This window comes from Rattus rattus, chromosome 8 (genome assembly GCF_011064425.1).
Source record: "Rattus rattus isolate New Zealand chromosome 8, Rrattus_CSIRO_v1, whole genome shotgun sequence".
In the NCBI taxonomy this organism is placed as follows: domain Eukaryota; kingdom Metazoa; phylum Chordata; class Mammalia; order Rodentia; family Muridae; genus Rattus; species Rattus rattus.
In genome coordinates this window covers 52,708,921-52,727,932 of record NC_046161.1, presented here as the reverse complement: position 1 = coordinate 52,727,932, position 19,012 = coordinate 52,708,921, and the positions used below count along the sequence as shown (strand labels likewise).

Genomic DNA, 19,012 nt, shown 5'->3' with positions numbered 1-19,012 from the left:
ACAGGCAGCCAAAATCACCTGGGAAGAGTCGCAAGGGAAATTTACACAAGGGGTTGTTCTGCGCCCCTGTCTTTGGGAGATGGCCTTGATCGTTAATGTAGGAAGATGCACTGCATTGTGGGTGGGTGGAGCCATTCCTGGAGCGGGGAGTCCTGAGCAATAGAACGGGAGAAAATAAGCTGAGACTGAGCAGTAAGTCAGGACCCATGTGTTCTCTCTCTGCTCTTGACTGTGGGGCTTTAGTTCCTGCCTTGACTTCCCTGTAGTAATGGGCTGTAACCCAGGAGTGTGGGACAAACAAGCCCTTCCTCCTCTAGGTTGCTTTTAGTTGGGTATTTAATCACCGCAACAGATATAAACTGAAACTGGCAAGTATTCCAGGCCTCTACTCTACATAGACAGCCTCCTTTGAGGTTACGTCGTGGCCCTATGGCAGTGGCATATGGAAGGAGGTGACTGAATAACGTAATATCAGAGCAGGAGAGATGTCTTAAACCAAGAAATTTCTAGAACTTGAAGTATTTATATTGACAAACTTAAACTTCATTTTAATATAGAAAGCATCTGTTTATCAGAGGGAAGAAGGAGGGAAGGAGGGAAGACAGGGAATTGGAGGGGAAGGGACAAAGAGAGAGCGTGGTACACACCATATGTAGGAAGAGGATATCTGTGACACATAGTTGATAAAGAATTTATCGTGTTTTCCTAATATGTGTAAAATTCCTACAAATCAACAAAAAGACAAATGACAATAGAAAATGGGACGAAGCACATGAATCCATATTTCTCAGAAGTAAAAACACAAATTAGTATATGGCAAGTTAGTATATGAACAGAGACCTAGCTTTACTAGTAATTAGAGACTTGCTCATTAAAACACAATTAATAGCACTAGGCTGGGGAGAGTGAGAAGCCTGATGACTCCCGTCATTGGCAAGAATGTGGAGCAAGAATAACTCATACCCTGCAGGTGGGAGTGTAAATTGTTTGAACTACTTAAAGCAGGTTGGCATTATCTCATAGAAAGAAGATTAATTTGCCCGGCGACTGTTCCACTACTGGAGGCGGAGCCTAGACGCGGTTCAGCAGGAACCTCCGGGAGCTTTTGTAGCAGCAGTGTTTGCAAGAGTGAGAGCCTGACTTGCCTTTCCCATCTCCAGCCTGGAGTCCTATGCCCGAGAGATAAAGAAAAGGCCACAGCACCCCACAGTGATAATATCGAGTGGAAAACACAATGGCATGTGCAGCGTGGAGGCATTGGTCTAACAACGTCTTAAAACCAAAAATCTGTTCAGTGGACCACAGAGATTAGACGAGTGTGGCCCACCCCATCACAGGCAATAAAAAGACACTTCTTGTTGCTGTAACAGGACGACATATGCTGTTCAGGCTGGCCTCCAGCTGGTTACATGGCTGCCCTTGACCTCCTGACACTCCTGCCTCCACCTCCTGTGGGCTGGGGTTCCAGGCATGTGCCACCATGCCTGGTCGTAGGCAGTGCTGGGGATGGGACCCAGGGATTTGTACATGCGAGGCAAGTACTCTGCCAGCTAAGTGACATTCTCAAACCTATAGATCCTTACTGTACAGAAACTTAAAACAGCAACAAAACTGACACGCACAGACTTGTGTCACGTACAGAAATCCTGAGCGATATTAACACAAAATCCTGCACCCCTCCAAGCAGCCACTTCTAATTCAACTCCTCAACCTTGGTGTGCAACCAAAACACATTAAACGGAGACCTTATTTCTGTAAAGGGGCAGAAGTTAGCTCTCAGGTAAGCTGGCCTGGAGAAGCAGGGCCACAGAGACGATGCTTTCAAAGTCTTCTTTGTGTTCTGCGTCTTAAACTAGGTGAGCAGTGAGAGGCTGGTGTTGGTAATACCTTCATATGGAATGTGTCTTCTGCCTATCGGAAATATCCCACCTTCAAGAGAAAGAGAACTAAAACAGTAAAGTCAACAGGGTTAGGGGTCCGCAGGGGCCAGAGGTCAGCAGAAGAAAGCTCTGAGCCTCACTGGGAGCTGTAAAGAGTAGAGCAGAAGAGCCTAGTTCATCAGGAGACGCTGAAGCCTCGGCCAAGGTTGAGGGACTGGGAGCCTGGGTTGAGTTAGTGTGGGAGGCTTTTTCTACAACGGGGGAAAGCCCTGGGCATGGGTGAGGTCACCCTAGAATGGCATTGGAGTGACAAGAGAGGAGGCCAAGACCAGAGGCCCATCAGCACCAACCTTTGGGAAGAAGAGGAACTCTCACAGCTGAGTCTAGGGAGAGTGGGGACCCCCAGTCTGGGGAGAACCTGACCAATGGGGTCTGACACTGAGGAGAACAAGACTACCAGGCGTGGACATCAACCCTGGACTCTCCAGTGTGGACCTACAGGACCGGCTCAGAGCCTTTCCCAGGGAGGAGAATGGAAGTCACATTGCTGAGGAGGAGGAAGTAACTCCCAGGGAGGAAGTGAGGTCAGAAAGTTGAGACTGCCCTTAGGACATTCTGCTGGAGACAGCAACATTATAGCACTTGGGATGGAACACAGCCTGCAAGAAGTGGTCCAAGTTGTTGAAATTTTCATTTGTTCGAATGGCCTGGTGCAGACCTATAATCTCAACCTTTCAAGAGGAGGCTGAAGCAAGGGGATCCTCATGTCAAGGCTAGCCTGGGCTACAGACTGAATTCCAGGCTAGCCTGTGTAACTTAGTAAGACCTGTCTCAAGAAACAACCCAGAGGATATAGTTCAGTATAGTCCAGCACTTGCCTGGCCTCTAAGAGGCCCTAGGTTTGATCCCCAGAAAAACACAGCCACAGTTTGAATTTTCCAGTCTGGTTTAGTGCCACTGAGGCCTAAGAGTAATCTTGGGCCTTCTCACCTTTCTAATAGAAGAATAAGAGTTGTCCCGTGGGGCTGAAGCTCATCGGGGAGGTGGTGTTTCCAGATTTGGGTAGGGGAGAATATTTCATCACTGACTCTTTAGAATTGTTAGTCAACGGTAAGGGACGTAAACAAACTGCTGTTTTCACTGTGGGTCTTCATGTTATCATTGTCTCACCCTGCCTGTGCAAGCCCCCGGCACAGGGGCAAGCCCTCAGCCTCCTGCTGAATCTGACCCAGCTCCCTGCACTCTGGCTGATGGGCATCCAGTAAGCACTAGCTCTGAGCCTCGCGCCTCTTTCCTGTGACTCACTGTCACTGAGGCTTTTGATTTAGAGTTGGTGGGTGAACTAAATGAGATTACAGGAAAGCACCCGGGGCTTAGCATACAGTAGGCACTTACTATCTGTCCCTAGGAAGTCTAGGAAGTCTAGCTGATTGAGACCTGCCTCTAATCCCACCTCACCCTACCCCACGTACCCCCACCTCCACCAGAGGCCACTGTGGTCCAGCCTAGACTGCCCACACAGCAGCTGATTTTAGCCCTGTCTATGTCATGCCAGTGGGGTCCCAGAGGAAGCTCTGCCACCTGGCCACAGGGGGCAGTTGTCATGGGGACGCTGGGCATGCTGAGCTGTCTGCTTAGCAACAGGACTCCCAGGCCTGTCACCACGGAAACAGCCTAGGCAAGCAGTGATGGGGAACAACTGGCCAGGTTCCCTGCTCTTTCCAGAGGAGATTCCCCCCTCTTTATGCAGGCAGGATGGTATTCCCCCTGCCAGCCAGCAACCTGGAGACTGCTCTTCCAACCCCAGATACCTGCCCTAGCTATCAAGATCCAAGGGCCTGCAGGGACCCTCTGCAGCCAAAGGTTAGGTACAAGAGTGTGAGGTAAGAGGTGGTGTGGCACCAACTTCTGTAGCTCCAGGCCTGCCTGCCATTGGTCTACTAGAGCCCCATATCTGTCACTGATGCCTACGATGCTCTCCCCACAACCGGTCACCTCCTGCCCCAGCTTATTGATTGTCCTCTTCTGAGGGCCTGTCTGCAGCAAGAGGGCAGGTCATCTGTTCAGCATCTAGTTGGATGGAGCTCGTATGTCCTGTGCTAGCCGCCTCCTCCTTTTCCTCTTCCTCCTCCTCCTCCTCCTCCTCCTCCTCCTCCTCCTCCTCCTCCTCCTCCTCCTCCTCCTCCTCCTCCTCCTCCTCCTCCTCAGAGACCGTGAAGCTGTGGCAGAGGCAGAGGAAGGGACCTGCATCAGGGTCCTAACCCCTTCACACATGACATAGGGGATACACTGTCTCACTCCGCCACCCCTCCCCCCGCAGGTTGTGGACAAGTGCACATTTCTCTGTAGTCATGTCCCATGCTCCCATGAACAGTTCTGCATGTAACTCAACTCCATGCTTCGGGGGGAGGAGCACAGGCTCATGCACATGTGTGTCCACAGCTGCTCAAGGGGCAGTGTCCCGCTCCCGCCCCCACATCCTCACTGGAGACGCCAGGTTTCCCTGTGAGCCTCACCACTCAATCTTTGACCCCAAAATAACTCGGCATTTGCTGTAATTTTTTTTATTTAAATAAAATATACAAGACGGCGTGTTTAACCGTTTTCTGTTTTAAAAGTGGAAGATTTGAAAATTGCTTGTAGAGGTTGTGGGGTGGAAGGTCCTACTGACTGGACCTGGCCTCTCCGTAGTCACTGAGGAGTTTGCCAGTGTATTAGAGTCGTTTATAAAATGCGTGTGTCAGTAGAGAAGGGTGGCTAGGCCAGGCCTGAGGACGAGAGACTCCTCACTCCTTGTACCCAGACCCCCATCCCCCGCCTGTACCTCTAGGACAGACTAAGGTGAGTAGTCCAGCTGGCTCCCTAGGCTGCCCTCCTTGGGGGCAGAACACGGGTCTGAAGATGGTCTGGATCTCAGAGACATCTCCAACCCCTGCATAACCTAGGGCTCCCGCCGGTTTTCTAGGGCACCAGGACCTTCACCCCTTCTCTCCCTGCAAGCCATCCACCAAGAGATTCCCTGTACCATCCCAGGGCCAAACCTGCTCCTGCCACCATTCTAGCCGGTGCACAGGGACGCCAGGCATGGTAGAACCAGTCCTCCTCACTGCATGGGCATCAAAGTCCTACCTGCTTCGACCCATTGATAGGGAAGCCTCTGCCTGTGCCTCCACCAGGGTCCTGAAATCTGCTTCTAGCTCAGGGTCAAACCCACAGATGAGCCTAGCCTCCCATCCAAGGTCCTCCTCCGGCTCCCAGCCTGTAGGTCTCTCCCAAAGGCCCACTCCACAACTTGACTCACTGCCGTAACCTCCCCTGTGCACTCCACCTCTCTAAGTCCTTTCTTTACTCACTCTTCCCAGATCCCAAGGCCTGGCTCAAGCCCACCACTGGCCACGCACCTTCCTCGAGCTGTGATGGAGGCCCAGCCACCTCCTGAGTCCTGAGAGTTTTAAATCTGGAGCCCTCAGCTAAAGTTCCCTGGGCTCTCACCAAAGTTCACTGGAGCAATGTTTATGAGGAGGGGGCGAAGAAACATGATTTATTGAGCACCTACTATGCTGTGTGCCAGGCACTGGGCTGGGCATTTCATGTCTTTTTCTTATCTGGTTCTCACTGGTTATTGTGAGGAAGTTCCATAGTTCTTATTTTATTAATGAGGGAACAGAAAAGTCAGATAACTTGCCCAAGGTCACACAGCTAAGAAGTGACAGAGCTGGGATTTGAACTGAAGCCTGACTGCCACCAAGCTCCCATCTCGTCCTCCTGCACTTTGCCTAGGGACCAAAAGCTAGGGCTCTACCAAACACCATTTTCTGATAGGAGGAACACAGGCTTTAGCCTTCGGGAGGTTGATCTGCAGCTCAGAGCAGACCAGTTCTGCCACCTCTGGTTATGTGGCTCTAACCAGCCCTTGGTTTCCTCACCTGTGAAATGGGAGGAAACCATAATCCTCACCTCCCAGCATGCGGGTGTGTATAACCAGTGCTTGGCACAGAGCAGACTCAATAAATAGACGCTCCCCTAACCCCCCATTGTACAGCTGGAGAAACTTTGGGCCACAGAGGTGACAGGTGTGCTTGAAGCCCTGGGAAGTGAAAGGCTCAGCCTGGAGTCTTCCCCTTCCGTGGGACTAGAGGTTGGGCTAGAACTGGATTGCAGCCCAGAGATGGGGAAAGAGGGTCTGCTGCAAGGTTCCAGGGGTCCCCTTCCCTGAGGACTGGGAGAGAGAACTCCCCCCAGAGCCTGCAGTGCCCAGCCTGCGGGCCACAGCAGATTGCTGGATGTAAGGTGACCTGGGTGTCCTGGCAACATGGGATTAAACTAGACTGCACACGCATGTGCACACATGGAAGCTGCTATCTACACGGCTCTACAGAGCACTACATAGCTATACATAGACACATCTTACATACATATACATATTCATATACATATCTTGCTACGTTTACAGTAGAAAAAATGCAAGGCCCTCAAGGGCCCGGTGTGTCCCAAGGACTCAGGCGCAGGAGGCTCCTGGGAACACACTCCAGGGCAGCCCCCAGCAGAGTGGGCGCCAAGTTCACAGCCAAGGAACTGATGGTAGGTAGCTCTTGCTCTAAGGAAGAATACAATGACAGATCTGTGCTAGGACCCAGACATGGTCACCCCACACCTGCCCTGTCCCCAGAGATCCTGCCTGCCTTCCTTTGGCTGTTGCCTTTGGGCCTTGCCTGCTCCCCCCTCCCTCCCTCCCTCTAGTGCTGAGTATTAAAATAGTCTATAAAAGCAAGTGACCAAAAATCTATAGCTCTAAGAATACCTGGTTATTTTCTGCTGTCTTTTTGTTTTTCTGGGGTATGTTTTTTATGGTTATTATTGTTATTGGTATATCTCCTAATCACAGTTAAACCTGAAGGAAGAAGGGAGCAAGAAAAAGAAGAGGGAGGGAGGGAGGGCCCAGCTCATAAATTAGACGGCAGTTTGGAGCGTACTGGCTCGGACCTAGCGCCAGGTTCCCTCTGGGGTGCAGCAGTCAGAGGGGGCCCTCCAGAAGAGGCGGCTCTTGCCCCAAACAAAGAAAGTGGGGGTGGCAAAGAACCTGAGGATGTCTTCCGAGGCAAAGTGACATGCTGGCCTGGGATGGCACCATATGGCCTTCCAGGAGGCCCAAGGCCCCCACTGCTCCCACTGCCACCCCCAGCTCTGGGGTAGAGTGAGAAGGCAGCCATCGACTCCCCTGAGGAGTGAGGAGAGGCCCTGCGTAGAGTCTGTGCCCCATCCTGGGGGAGGGCTGGCTGAGAGGCTGAGATGAGCTTCAGGTCCTGTGTGAGGCGGCCGGGGGTGAGGGGTGGTGTGCCCCTGCGCTGTGGGACCTGGGGAGGTGGAGGGCTGGATGCAGGTGGCAGGAGCAGGGAACCATGGGAGCCAGAGGCCCGGGGTGGGGCACTCGGGAAAGTTCTTGGGGGTCCCGGGCTATGGCCCGGAGGGCTGAGGCCTCCTCGGGGGGTAAAGGCTACAGGAGAAGCCCCCCCAGAGGCCCCTGCCATAAAGGATGGCCGTTCGGGCCGCGGGGGTGTCTCTGGTGTACTTGGTGGACCAGCTGCCAGACCTGGGGACAACTCTCCAGGAGGCTGGCCCAGCTGCCCAGGGCTAGATGATGGTGACCGGGACGAAGGTGGGGGCGGCAAGAAGTGCTCCAGGAGTCCCAGGCCTCCTCGGGCCCCAGGCAGTGGGGGTGGCGGCTGGGCAGCCTGTGGAGAGCGAGCGCCGGGTTGCAGTGGGGTGAGCAGCGGGGAGTCAGAGGAAGACAGGGAGCCACCTAGCGCCTTATGAAAGTGGCCGAACCCGGTGGTGGTGGCAGCAGTGGAGGTGGATGGAGTGGGGGCTGGGGGAGAACTGCAGGCTCCTGGAGGTGGGGAAGAGCTAGAGGAGGGCAAGAGAGGACTCAATCCAGGAGGTGCAGAGAATCCAGCCAGCTGTTGGATGTGGAAGGAGGATGAAGACGGTGTGTCCACCTGTGAGGGGCTGCTGGCTGGTGAAGCAGAGCCTAGCGCTGAAGGGATCAAGGACTGCAACCTCCTTGGGTGCCTCGGTGTCTGTCCAGCCCCCAGGTTACCCAGCCCAGGTCCGGGAGGGGGCCGGAAGATAGCGGCTGGCAGGCGGGGGTGGTGTGTGAGGGCTATGGCCACCGAAGTAGTAGCAGCAGCAGCCTGCAGTGGTGCCTGGATCAGTGGGGTCCATATGACAGGCGTTGGGGTTGGGGTGGCTGAGGCAGCAGCCTGGACGCGGTGAGCACAGTGGGCCATCTCACGGTCATGCCGCACGATCTGCTGGATGATCTCGTTCTCCTGGTAGTTGAAGACGCCTGAGTTGAGGTCGTGCTGCACCTTGTGGAGGAGGATGGAGTTCTTCTTGCCTGAGCCGTAGAACAAGAGCGGACACTCAGGCCACGCCCAGGAAAGGCGATGTGGAGTCTGCATGCTTGCTGCCCTGCCCTCCCACCTGCACGTCCTGCCCCTCACCTATGCGGTCCAGACGGTCCAGCGCAACCGTCTCGAAAGCCCTGCGCATCATGGGATACTCCTCCAGCACCTCGTTGAAGTTGTCCACGCTCAGTGAGTAGAGGCGGCAGTAAGTATCCGCCCTCACACTCGCTGTGCGACGGCCTCGGGTCAGCAAGCAGATCTCTGTGGGCACAGCAGGACTCAGGGTCAATCAGGCACAAAACTTCCAGGCCTCTCAGAGCCGCATGATCCTGACCTTGGTCTCCACTGATTGGTACGATGAACTCACTAGGCTGCCCTGCTAGGTTGTAGTCATACTGGGTACCAGCTCCTCTAACAGATAAAATGCCTGTGGTCACCCCATATCCCTATGCTGAAATCCTGATCTCAGGGTGATCTGGTACTTAGAGGTAGGGCTTTGGGAGGTGAGTCATACCTTTATAGAAGAGGCTAGAGAGGGGCAGGTCATAGCAGTCTAACACCTTCAGCCAAGTCTGATAATGTGAGTTGGATACCCAGGACCCACAGGGCAGGAGAGACTCGGCTGCCCAAGTTGTACCCTAAACTCTACATGGGCACCATGATGTATGAGAGTATAATTGGATATATGCAGGTTCAAGCATACACACAAACACAATAGAAGAGACTAAGGAGACAGACGACACACGTGCTCTTCCTACCCTCTGAGACAACAATGTCTACCTCTAAGAGAACCCTCAGTGGAACCCACTACGCTTGCACCGGTCTGTGACTCCCAGTCTCCAGAGCTGAGAACCCAGTATCTGTGGTTTAGAAGCCACCAGTCTTAAGTGCTCTACTAAAGTAGACCTCACAGACAGACACCCCTATACAGGGCTCACAGATGCCCGCCTCCAGGCTCTGGCTATGAAACGTCCCTCTGTGCTTCTGATCTCAGGGTATCCCTCTAGCCTAGCTCCTAGTCTCACCCCTGTTCTCCTGGTGCCCCCTGGCTGTCTCACCTCCAAAATAGGAGCCATCAGCCAGCTTGGTCTCCTTGTTGCCCTTAGTGAGCACACTGACCACGCCGTGCTGGATAAAGTACATCTTCTTGCCGATGGTGCCTTCGCGGATGATGTAGTCCCCAGGCTGAAAGACCTCAAAACGCAACTTGGTCAGCATGGACGTCACAAAGTTGGGATCTGCATTGGCGAACAGTGGCATGGACGCCACCAGCTTCCGGCAGTTAAAGTTGATGATCTCCTGCTCCACAGACAGCACGGGTTGGGACACACACACACACACACACAAAAAAAAGAGTCAGGAAACTGTGTGCCGGCAAGGCCTGGCACCCCCACCCACCCTCCCCGGCTGTGCGGCTCACCTCTCGAAGCGGCTCACTCAGCTCACCCAGGATGCTTTCCTCGTCAAACATCTTGCCCTGGTAGCGGTGTTCGTAGTAGTCGTGGATGCGCTGCCGGGTGTCAGGCGGGAGCTTGTGGAAGGACATGTACTGCTCCACCTGCTTGTACTGAGATGGGGAGAGACAGGAGTCACCTCCAGGCACCCAGGCTGGTGACAAGAGGCGCACTCCAACCCTGAAGCTTTCTTAGCTAGCGGTGGCTCAATGTAATATAAGCACACTGTACCCAAAATAATGGCCCCGACTCCCAGCTCTGTGGGGTACTGGAGGTAGGGAGAGAAAAGGAGGCTTCCATCCGTGTTTGGTCCTCACCTTGCTCAAAACTAAAAATGAGCGGGAACAGGGACTGTCTACGGCCCACATACGGGCTAATGACCAGGGAAGTGAACGCGTTTCCACTAAGCATATTGGAGTCACCAGCTCCTGCCAGGAGAGAAAGCAGGCCCAGTAACAGGAAGGGCTGCAGTGGGGCAGAATACAGGACGTGCACGGGAGAACACCCCACTCTTTGTACGCTGTGTCTGTAGATAGATATGGCCTCAGCTGAGACCTTGAGGTTTGGTGGCTGGTGGTGGTGGTGGTGATTTTTGTTTTGTTTTGTTTTTTTGACACAGGTTTTCACTGTGTGGTCCTAGATGTCCTGCCTGGAACTCACTTTATAGACCAGGCTGGCCCCCAACTCATCTGCCTCTCACTCTGCCTCTCACTCTGCCTCTGCCACTACCTGAGTGCTGGGACTAAAGGCATGCACCACCTCACCTGGCTGAGGTTTTGTGTTTGTTTGTTTGTTTGTTTGTTTATTAGCACCAGCCCCAGTCAAATGTAGACAGGCCTGGCAGGGCAGTAACCTCTTGTGGCTACTGCCTCTTGTGACAGAAGCAGCCTGCACATTGGGAGTTGGGTTTTGGAGAATTGCCTCCCAGCAGATGGAGGAACACCAGGCAGGAGTTAGAAGGCTGTTGGAGCAGTCTAGGGAGGAGATGGGGGTGGGGCAGAGAGGTAAGACGTTCCAGAAGGATTTTTAGGTAGATCTGGAAGACCAAGAATAAAATAAGGGGAATTCTTGAAGAAGTCACAAGCAGCTTCAGTCTGGTTGTGGTGTAACAGACCACAGCACCTTTTCTACATAGATCCCCGTGGTGTATACCACAGGCTGGACCCTGATGCTGGCTTTAGATAGATCTTCACCTAGGTCTGACCTGAGTCCTGTCCTTTATGACTCTTATTCTATCCAACCCACCCCCACTTCCTGCCAGCCTAGAACACTGCTTTCTGCCACTCTCCCCGACACGCACCACTCACTGCACCCCAGGGCCACTGGCCTAGAATTCTCTCCCACTGCCTCCTCAAAGCAAGCTCTGCCCGACCCCCACTGGCCACCCAGGAAATACTGGAGCTGAGAATGAGATGGTCTGGCAATGTCACAGAGCATGGGAAGTCGGTGTTGCCTCAACGGGATCCTGAGGCAGGAGGCCAGCAGGGAGGACTGGCCAGAGATGTGCAGTCCTAGAAACCAGGTGCGAAGCTGAGGGGTGGGACCCCTGTCGGATGCTGAGGGCCTGCAAGGGAGACTTGAGAACCTTACTAGACTTAGCAACAGTGAGGGTACTGGTCCCTGCGAGTAAAGAGATAACTCACCCTCTTCCCCCACCACAGAAGAGAGGAAGGAAGGGTGTGTGCAGAGTAGGTTTAAGTCGGGGACTTGACAAGGCTCTCATCTAAGACTGCCCACCACGGTACTGTCAGTTGTGGGCGTGACCATGTATGCTGGCCATAAATGCTTCCTCTTGCACAGGTCCAGTGACCAGATCCTCCTGAGAAACCCCTAGGTGGACACAATGATCAACCTACCTTCTCCTGGTACTGGCGCCGGGAGGAGTCCAGCGACTGGATGAGGGCGGTGGCGTGCCCGATGAACATGGCGTAGCAGGTGGCGCCCACGATCATGCTGAGCATGGTGAGCCAGACGTCAGACATGCCTACGGGTGCCTGCCGTCCGTACCCAATACACAGCATGTGGCTCATGGCCTTGAAGAGGGCATAGGAGTACTGCTTCCCCCAGGAGTTATTCTGCACACAGAACACAGGAGGACAAATGCGTGCGGATGGAGAGAGTAGGCCTGGGCCAGGAACGGGGAAGGAAGACCCTACTTGCTGGCACCTAGAAGACTCCCTGCCCACCTTCAGGCGCAGGGCTCCCCAGTGTTGCCTTTGGCTGAAGACCTTCAGCAATGGGCAGCCAAGCTGGTACTGGCAACTCGTGGTGGCTGTGAATGAAACCTAGACCTTTCTAGTACACTGGGGTGGAGAAGGGGAAGCAAGGACCACACCGGAAGGTACATCAAGGGAGTGAGGCAGCTGACCCTGGCCTGACCTCAGGGCCAGGGACAGGGAGGCTAAATTCTCCTGGCTGGGTGGCATATGGCGAGCCACCCTGCTGTCTTCCCCTCACTGTGTAGCTCCATCCCCTATCCCTAAACAGCTACCAAATAGAGCCCATTTCCCCACTGACCTCAATTACAAGGCTAGCGATGCTTCCCCTAGGGGGAACAGCTCTGCAGGAGCCAACATCACTGTCCTCTTTCTGGGTGAGCAGCAGTTGGAGCTTCCTGTGCTCTCAGAAGCCTACTCATCTGCCCAGGGCCTCGCCCCTGATTCCCCTGCCCCTACCCCTACCCCTGCCCCTACCCCTGCCCCTGCCCTCCCTGCCCGCCCCCCCCCCCGCCCACGCCCCTGCCCCTGCTCCCCCCGCCCCCCCCCCCCCCCCCCCCCCCCCCCCCCCCCCCCACCCCCCCCCCCCCCCCCCCCCCCCCCCCCCCCCCCCCCCCCCCCCCCCCCCCCCCCCCCCCCCCCCCCCCAGGAAGGAGTCTCAGAAAGGCCATCTCTTGAATTTAGTGCATGTGTGGGCCTGTTACCTTCATAGAAAACAATTGCCCCTATAAGAAGGACCAGCTGAACCCTGCTCCTGGCCCCTTCCCCAGTGTCTCCACAATGTAAAGTCCACAGAGCCTGTGCCTAGGTCCCTGAGCATTCCCGAAGCATCTGGAGGACATCAAACCAGGCCTGGCCAAGGTCAAGGTCACCATCCTGCCCAGAGCTGAGCTCATTTGTGGAGTCTGTGGTTCAGTCCACACTAGAGTGGGGTGGGTAGGACTGTTTCCCAGGGGTGAGAGAGGCCTGGGCCCCAGCCTTGAGGATTAGGGCAGCCTCTAGCTGTCTTCTGTCAGGGCTTCTGGCCTCGAAGCTGAGCCTCTGGGAACAGGGGAAATTCAACCCGTGTGGCAGACTCACTTACTCTTAGTTCATCAAAAGGCTATTTTGTAAAGCCTGTCTGATTCTGAAGATGCCTCGGGGTCTCTTTCACTCTTTCAAAGCAAGTTTTCACCCTGTGGGGCCCCGGGGATTTGCCTTCAGACCACACCACATAGACTAGAAGGAAAGGCAGGGGTTCAGCAGTGCCAGAGAAATGCCCAGGGGTTGCTTCTTGGGAAACCCTTTCTGTAGCTGGGGGCTCTGTCTAAGGCTTTTGGAAGCCTCGGGCCTGATTCTCTCACCCATGCAGAATGTTAGAGAGTCACCGTCCAGTCTGCCCACACTCCATGCTCGGCCCCGCACAGGAGGCTGGTATGTGGGTCTCTTTAGGGCATTGGGACAATCAGCTCTGCCCTTAGAGAAATGTGGAAATCTGCCTATGCTGCTAACAGTGCCCTCGTGGCCTTTGGTTTTCTCAGCTCAGCTTCTAGGCAGCATGGTGAGGAAGGCAGGAGCCATCAGCCCATTTTGTCACATTACCACAACACAGAGTAGCCCAGGTCTTAGTCTCTGTGGGTAAAGCCAGCCCGGCTGTCAAAATGCATGGCTAGATGCAAAGGCTAGAAGGTGCACAGCTCCAGCCAAGAGTTCTTTGAATGACTTCTTGTATTAGGAGGGAGAGCTCAACATGAAAAGGAAAGGCCTATGTGTCCTTAAGCACTGGGCCAGCATCTCAAGGTCCCATATGTTGGGATTCAGGGGTTGCACAGCCTCTCTACCCAGCCTGCTTCTGGAGAGGAGACATTAGCCCAGAGCGAGGCAGCGATGTATACTCACCACCATGCCGTTGATGGACACCCAGCAGTCATGGGGGAAGTCCTGCAGCATGGGCACCAGGAACTGCAGGCAGCCATCCCAGTGGCAGAGCAGAAGCATCATGCCAATGAGGTTCACGATGCGCACCACGGCACTGGCCAGGTCGTAGGTCATGTGGAAGATCTGTGGAGTTGAGCCATTACACAGACAAGTAAGTGGTCGGAGTGGGTGTGCAGGCTGGGGCTGAGGAGGAAATACAATAAGCGAGACCCAGAGGAGGCAGGCTGGAGGGTACCATGGCGACATGCCTGGCGTCTGTGCAGATGCAGGTAGTCTCCCATGGGAGGAGCAGCTACCCAGGATAAGAAGTGGGCAGAGAGGTCACCTCATCAGCTTGCTGAGGGCACGTGGACACCAGGGAGAAGCCACCTAGCCTGAAGCATGCTTTGAGTCAGGTTCTAAAGTCAGGCCTCAGCCGTGAGTGCTCCCTAAATCTGTTACTAGGACATCAGGGCCCAGGCCTGGGAACAGCAAAGGGGCAGGCAGCATGGGCCCACAGGCTTCATATTCAGAGAGATCTTAAACCCATGCCTGATTCTGACCAAATTCCTAGCTGTGCAGCCCTGAGGACATCCCCAGACTTCTCTGGTCATGTTTCCTCACATGGGAAACGGTGAGAAAAATTGGTAACTGAGTGACTGTCGGAAAGATTAAATTATACATGTGAAGTACTTAGTCCTGAGTACAGAGTATTCAATAAGTTACAAGCCATTGTGAGACAACGCTACTAGCAATTAATCTTCATGATCAGGTCATACGTATTAGTAACACTGCTGTTTCTTACACTTGAATCAGTTATGGCGGTACCTCCTCCCCGGCCTGCTGCAGCCTGCCCACCTCCATGGCTGCTTCTGTGCTAAGCTACTGTGTAGCAAGGTCTGGTCAGGATGAGTGCACCCTAGCCCCTTAGCTCCTGCCTCTTCCTCCAAAGCTGACTTGAGCCCAAGGTTACAGGGCCTTGGGATTGAGAGAGGTTAGGGAAAGCCCAGGGGGCATGCAGAAGTTCTGGCCTCCAGTCTGGGAGACTGTGGGGGCTCTCCAGCTATCTGTCCCTAGTTCTGATACCATCAAACCATTCCCAGGAAAATACATTACTCCTGGGCTAGGGTGCAAATTATAAACCTGTAGATGCCACTTAAGACCCAAGCCCATTTCAGGAGGGAAGCTGAGGTCCAGAGACAAACTAAGTATTTCTGTTCTCAGTCTGATGTCCCTAAGGCACAGGCATGAGAGATGACAGTCATTTTAGGCAGGACAGCAGCCTCAAAGGTATGTACTGAGCTGGGAACCACAAGGCAGACCTGCGTCTGATATAGCACCAGGGAATTCCACAGACCTTAGGTCTTTAAGGCTGAATCAGGCTGACAAACTGGTAAAAGGACTATGTTCTCTGGTCCTACTTAGACAGAACTCACCCTCACAATGCCCGGAGGAGCAGCATAAAGCTGGGATTGTCAGAAAACCACACTAGGGGACTGGAGGGCTAGAGAGCACTTAGCCAGCAGAGTGCTTGCCCTGAAAGCATGGGGACTCTAATTTGATCCCCAGGACCCACGTTATAAAGTTAGGCTCGGTAGCATACCCTTGGGAAAGCAGAAGAGGATCTCTGGGGCTCTAGCTTGCCTAGTGTGCTTGGTGAGATCCAGGCCAGTGAGAGACCCTGTCTCAATAACACAATAAATGACACCAAGTAATCACACACAGAGAAACACAGACACACACACACACACACACACACACACACACACAGAGAGAGAGAGAGAGAGAGAGACAGAGAAACAGAGAGAGACAGAGAGAGACAGAGAGACAGAAGAAAGAGGAGGAGGAGGGGAGAGGGGAGGAAGAGACAAGATAGACAGAGGAACCACATCAGAACAGGCCCAGCTAGCTCTTCTTCCCTTACTGTCCCATGGCAAAGGGCTTCAGCCCATGGCCAAGCTCTGTTCATGACACTCTCACAAACAGCCATGTGTGAAGAGGTCAAGGGAATATAGAAGCACAGACAGGGCAGTGCCCTTGAAGCACAGATCTCATAGGCTCTAGGAGTCAGCTTTGAGCTGTTTGGACAGGGAATGGTAGCTCCAATCCACTCCCCTCCACGTACCATGTGCTTTAGGAAGAATCACAGTGAGCCCCTGGGCTTTCCTGCATGAGCTCCCTCTAGAGTGAGGGCCTGGTTTGACCCTTCTTCCCTGAGTCTCAGAGCTGTACCCTCAGAAGAGCTCTTAACTGTCTACTATTCCATGTCTCCAGGAGGCTACGCTGTGTCAGTCAGTGCCCAAGAAAATCCCCCTCCATCTGGGGAGCAGGGAGGAAGCTCGCCCCAAGCCTGGAGTCAGTCACACACAGGAAAGGAGAGAGACTTGGGAGCAGGCATGGAATAGCAGCAACAGAGGAGACTGAGTGGGGACCCAAGGGGACGTGATAGAGGGGCCAGTCTGGCGCTAGGCTGCCCTGTCTGGATCCTGAGGGAGACTGGACAGCATATTACCCCAGACGCTGTAGCCACCAGCACAGCCGGCATTCTGCCTCCTCCCACCCCTTCCACCCAAGGCAGCACAGTTCTGTGCAAGATTTCTTGGCTATGGATTTAATAGAGGGGGACTTTTCTCACTGTACCCTGAGAAGAGCTCACCGTCTAAGGCACTCCCTGTGGTGTATCAGTGCAAAGCATCACAGGACACCTCCAGAGGAGATCTGCAATGCCTCTCCTCACCCGAGAAAGGACACCTCCTTTTGTTCTCCCTTCAACCCCAGAGATGTCCCAGTTTTTTTTTTGTTTGTTATGCCCAGGACACATGAAGAGACAGCAGTGACAGACTGGCTTGCCTGTCCAGCTGTTCCCCTGTCTGTCTGCACGTGGACCCATCTAAAACCACATTGTCCCTGGCTGCACAGGCAAGCAACAAGAACAGGACCTCCAGGCTCCTCTGTGGAGACGTCCCCCCAAATATCTTATCTACTCCATCAGGCAGACACGCTGGCTGCGTGAGGCTCCAGCCTTCTAGCCCCCTCTCCACCAAGCAGCTAGATTTAACTCTTCCAGATAAGCAAATGTCTTTTGTTGGTTTTTTTGTTTTTTGTTTTTTTTTTTCTGTTTTGGGGTATGAATGAGAGAACATGAATTTGGATGAGTAGGAAGGTGGGGAGGAGCTGGGGAGGAGCAAGGATATGATCAAAATAGATTGTGTGAAAATAAGTTTTAAATGAAATTTAAAAAAAAAAAAAAAAAAAAAAAAAAAAAAGCAGGCTGTGTCGCCTTTGATTTGAAGCTGTCCAGTGACCGCTCTCAACATTTCAGGTCACACTCCACCTGTTGACTACAGCTTCAGCATCCTGGGCTTCAACGACGTGCCCACCCCTCCCCCACTCTGCCCAGGGCCCTTTACCTCTGGCTACAGTGCCTCCCTTCAGGTCCTCCAATGCCCCAGACAGTTCTTCCTAGGCCTCAGGGATTCGTCACTGCATCTGCCAATCCATCTGCCTATGCCCTTCCTCTGGGCTCCTCACCTTCCTGTCTTCTGCTGCCATAGAAAGGCCTCCCAAATGCTAGTAAGGTAGAAGGTGACGCCCCCTTCCAGCACTCACCAGGACTCCTCCATGACTGGTTTCCTCCGTGGTATTCTCTCTATCCCAAAATGAGATTTACTAACTCGCATTCAACAACACGAGTCACAGCTTCCCCCGGCCCCCTCTGGTTTCTGTGTCTCTGTTCCTGCATAGAATGCACAGGTAGGCACGCAAAACATCTGCTGGCTGGCTGCATGCATGCGTGTGTGCTTAAATGAATAAACAGATACCATATGGAGGCTAAAGGAAGCCTCAGGCCCTGACTGCAAAGTGTATCAGACTGTCACAGCCCATAATCCCTGCCCTTTTCTACGAATTACTCTGGGTAATAAAGACAGAAGCATCGGAGCTGGCATGTGTCACGTAGCCTCTGCTTTCTGCGCGCCCCGATGCCTTGCCCCGTATTTTAGAGGGCTGCATGTACCACAACGCGCATGTGCGGATATCGAGGGACACGCCTCCACCTTGTTGAGACAGGTTTTCTTGTTTACTGCTGTTTACACCAGGTTAGCCGGCCCGCAAGCTTCTGTGGACTCTCTCTGCCCCTCAGCTGGCTGTAGGAACACTGGGATTACAGACGTGAGCTACGGCGGCTGGCTTTGTGTGGGTTCTGGGACCTGAACCCAGGCCCGCAGACTTGTTTTTCCCCCACTCCCCACCCACTGGGAGCCATATCCCAACCCCGCTCCCCTGCCATTTCTTTATAACTCCCTTTCTCCCGAGAGTCTCAGTCACTCATATGGCATGAAGCACATGGTAGGGTCTCAAGAACTGGGAAGAACTTAACGACAGAGGTGAGGGTGACAGCGACCATGATGGAGCTGGAGGTAAGCGGGTCCCAACCAGCATATACAGTCAACAGGGGCATGGAGCCTAGGCAGACACAGATCACAGCTAGCTTGACTTCTGTAGGGAGACTAATGGTGCTTCTCCTTCCCAGTGGACAGGGGGCCTAGGATAGCACCACATGGTACTGGCCAGGGGAGTAGCCAAGGGTACAAGACTGCAGAGCCAGGTGTGTCAACATGGCCACCGTGGAGCTAGCTGCCTGGCGGGAGCTGGTCAGGACAGAGGATGCCCTCAATCGTAAGGACACTCACCACACACGAGACAGCACCCAGGATATGGTTGTCAAGGAGAGGGCTGGCCATTACTGAATGGAGCTGCTCTGTGCTCGTGTCCCCATTGAGGGCTGGGGCTACATGCCACCTGCCAGTCAGCTGCACCGGATAAATATTTGCTTGGCTCTTCATATTTCATTAAAATCTCCTATTACAATGTTGGCTGACTGGGGGGTTGAGCGCCTTTCTCTCTAGGATGCTGGAGGCTTCACCAGACAGATAACCTGGGAAGTTCATTCTCTGCCTGCTTGGCACTCTTGGAACCTGTGTCCACTCCTGCAAATCTTCAACTCTCACTGGCAGAGCAACGTGTGTTCCATGTCCCAGCATAACCTCCTCAGGGCCTCAGTTTTCTTATCTGTGGAATGGGCCAGTAACTATGACCTCCTACACCCAAAGTTCTCTTGGGAACTAGGTTAAATAGTGGGCGAAGGTGTCACACAGTAG

General features: G+C 53.7%; 1 protein-coding gene across 1 annotated transcript in view; it reads right to left on the bottom strand.

Annotated features, from left to right (window-relative positions):
- Positions 1-4,428: 4,428 nt before the first annotated feature.
- Hcn4 (hyperpolarization activated cyclic nucleotide gated potassium channel 4) overlaps positions 4,429-19,012 on the bottom strand; it is a 39,693-nt gene continuing 25,109 nt past the window's right edge. Inside the window, exons 3-8 of the mRNA XM_032910122.1 lie at positions 13,836-13,997; positions 11,598-11,816; positions 9,708-9,854; positions 9,346-9,586; positions 8,384-8,548; positions 4,429-8,277 (exon numbers count right to left, since the gene is read on the bottom strand). Coding sequence (XP_032766013.1) covers positions 6,824-8,277; positions 8,384-8,548; positions 9,346-9,586; positions 9,708-9,854; positions 11,598-11,816; positions 13,836-13,997 — 2,388 coding nt within the window. The 3' untranslated portion in view covers positions 4,429-6,823. The remainder of the gene's footprint in view (positions 8,278-8,383; positions 8,549-9,345; positions 9,587-9,707; positions 9,855-11,597; positions 11,817-13,835; positions 13,998-19,012) is intronic.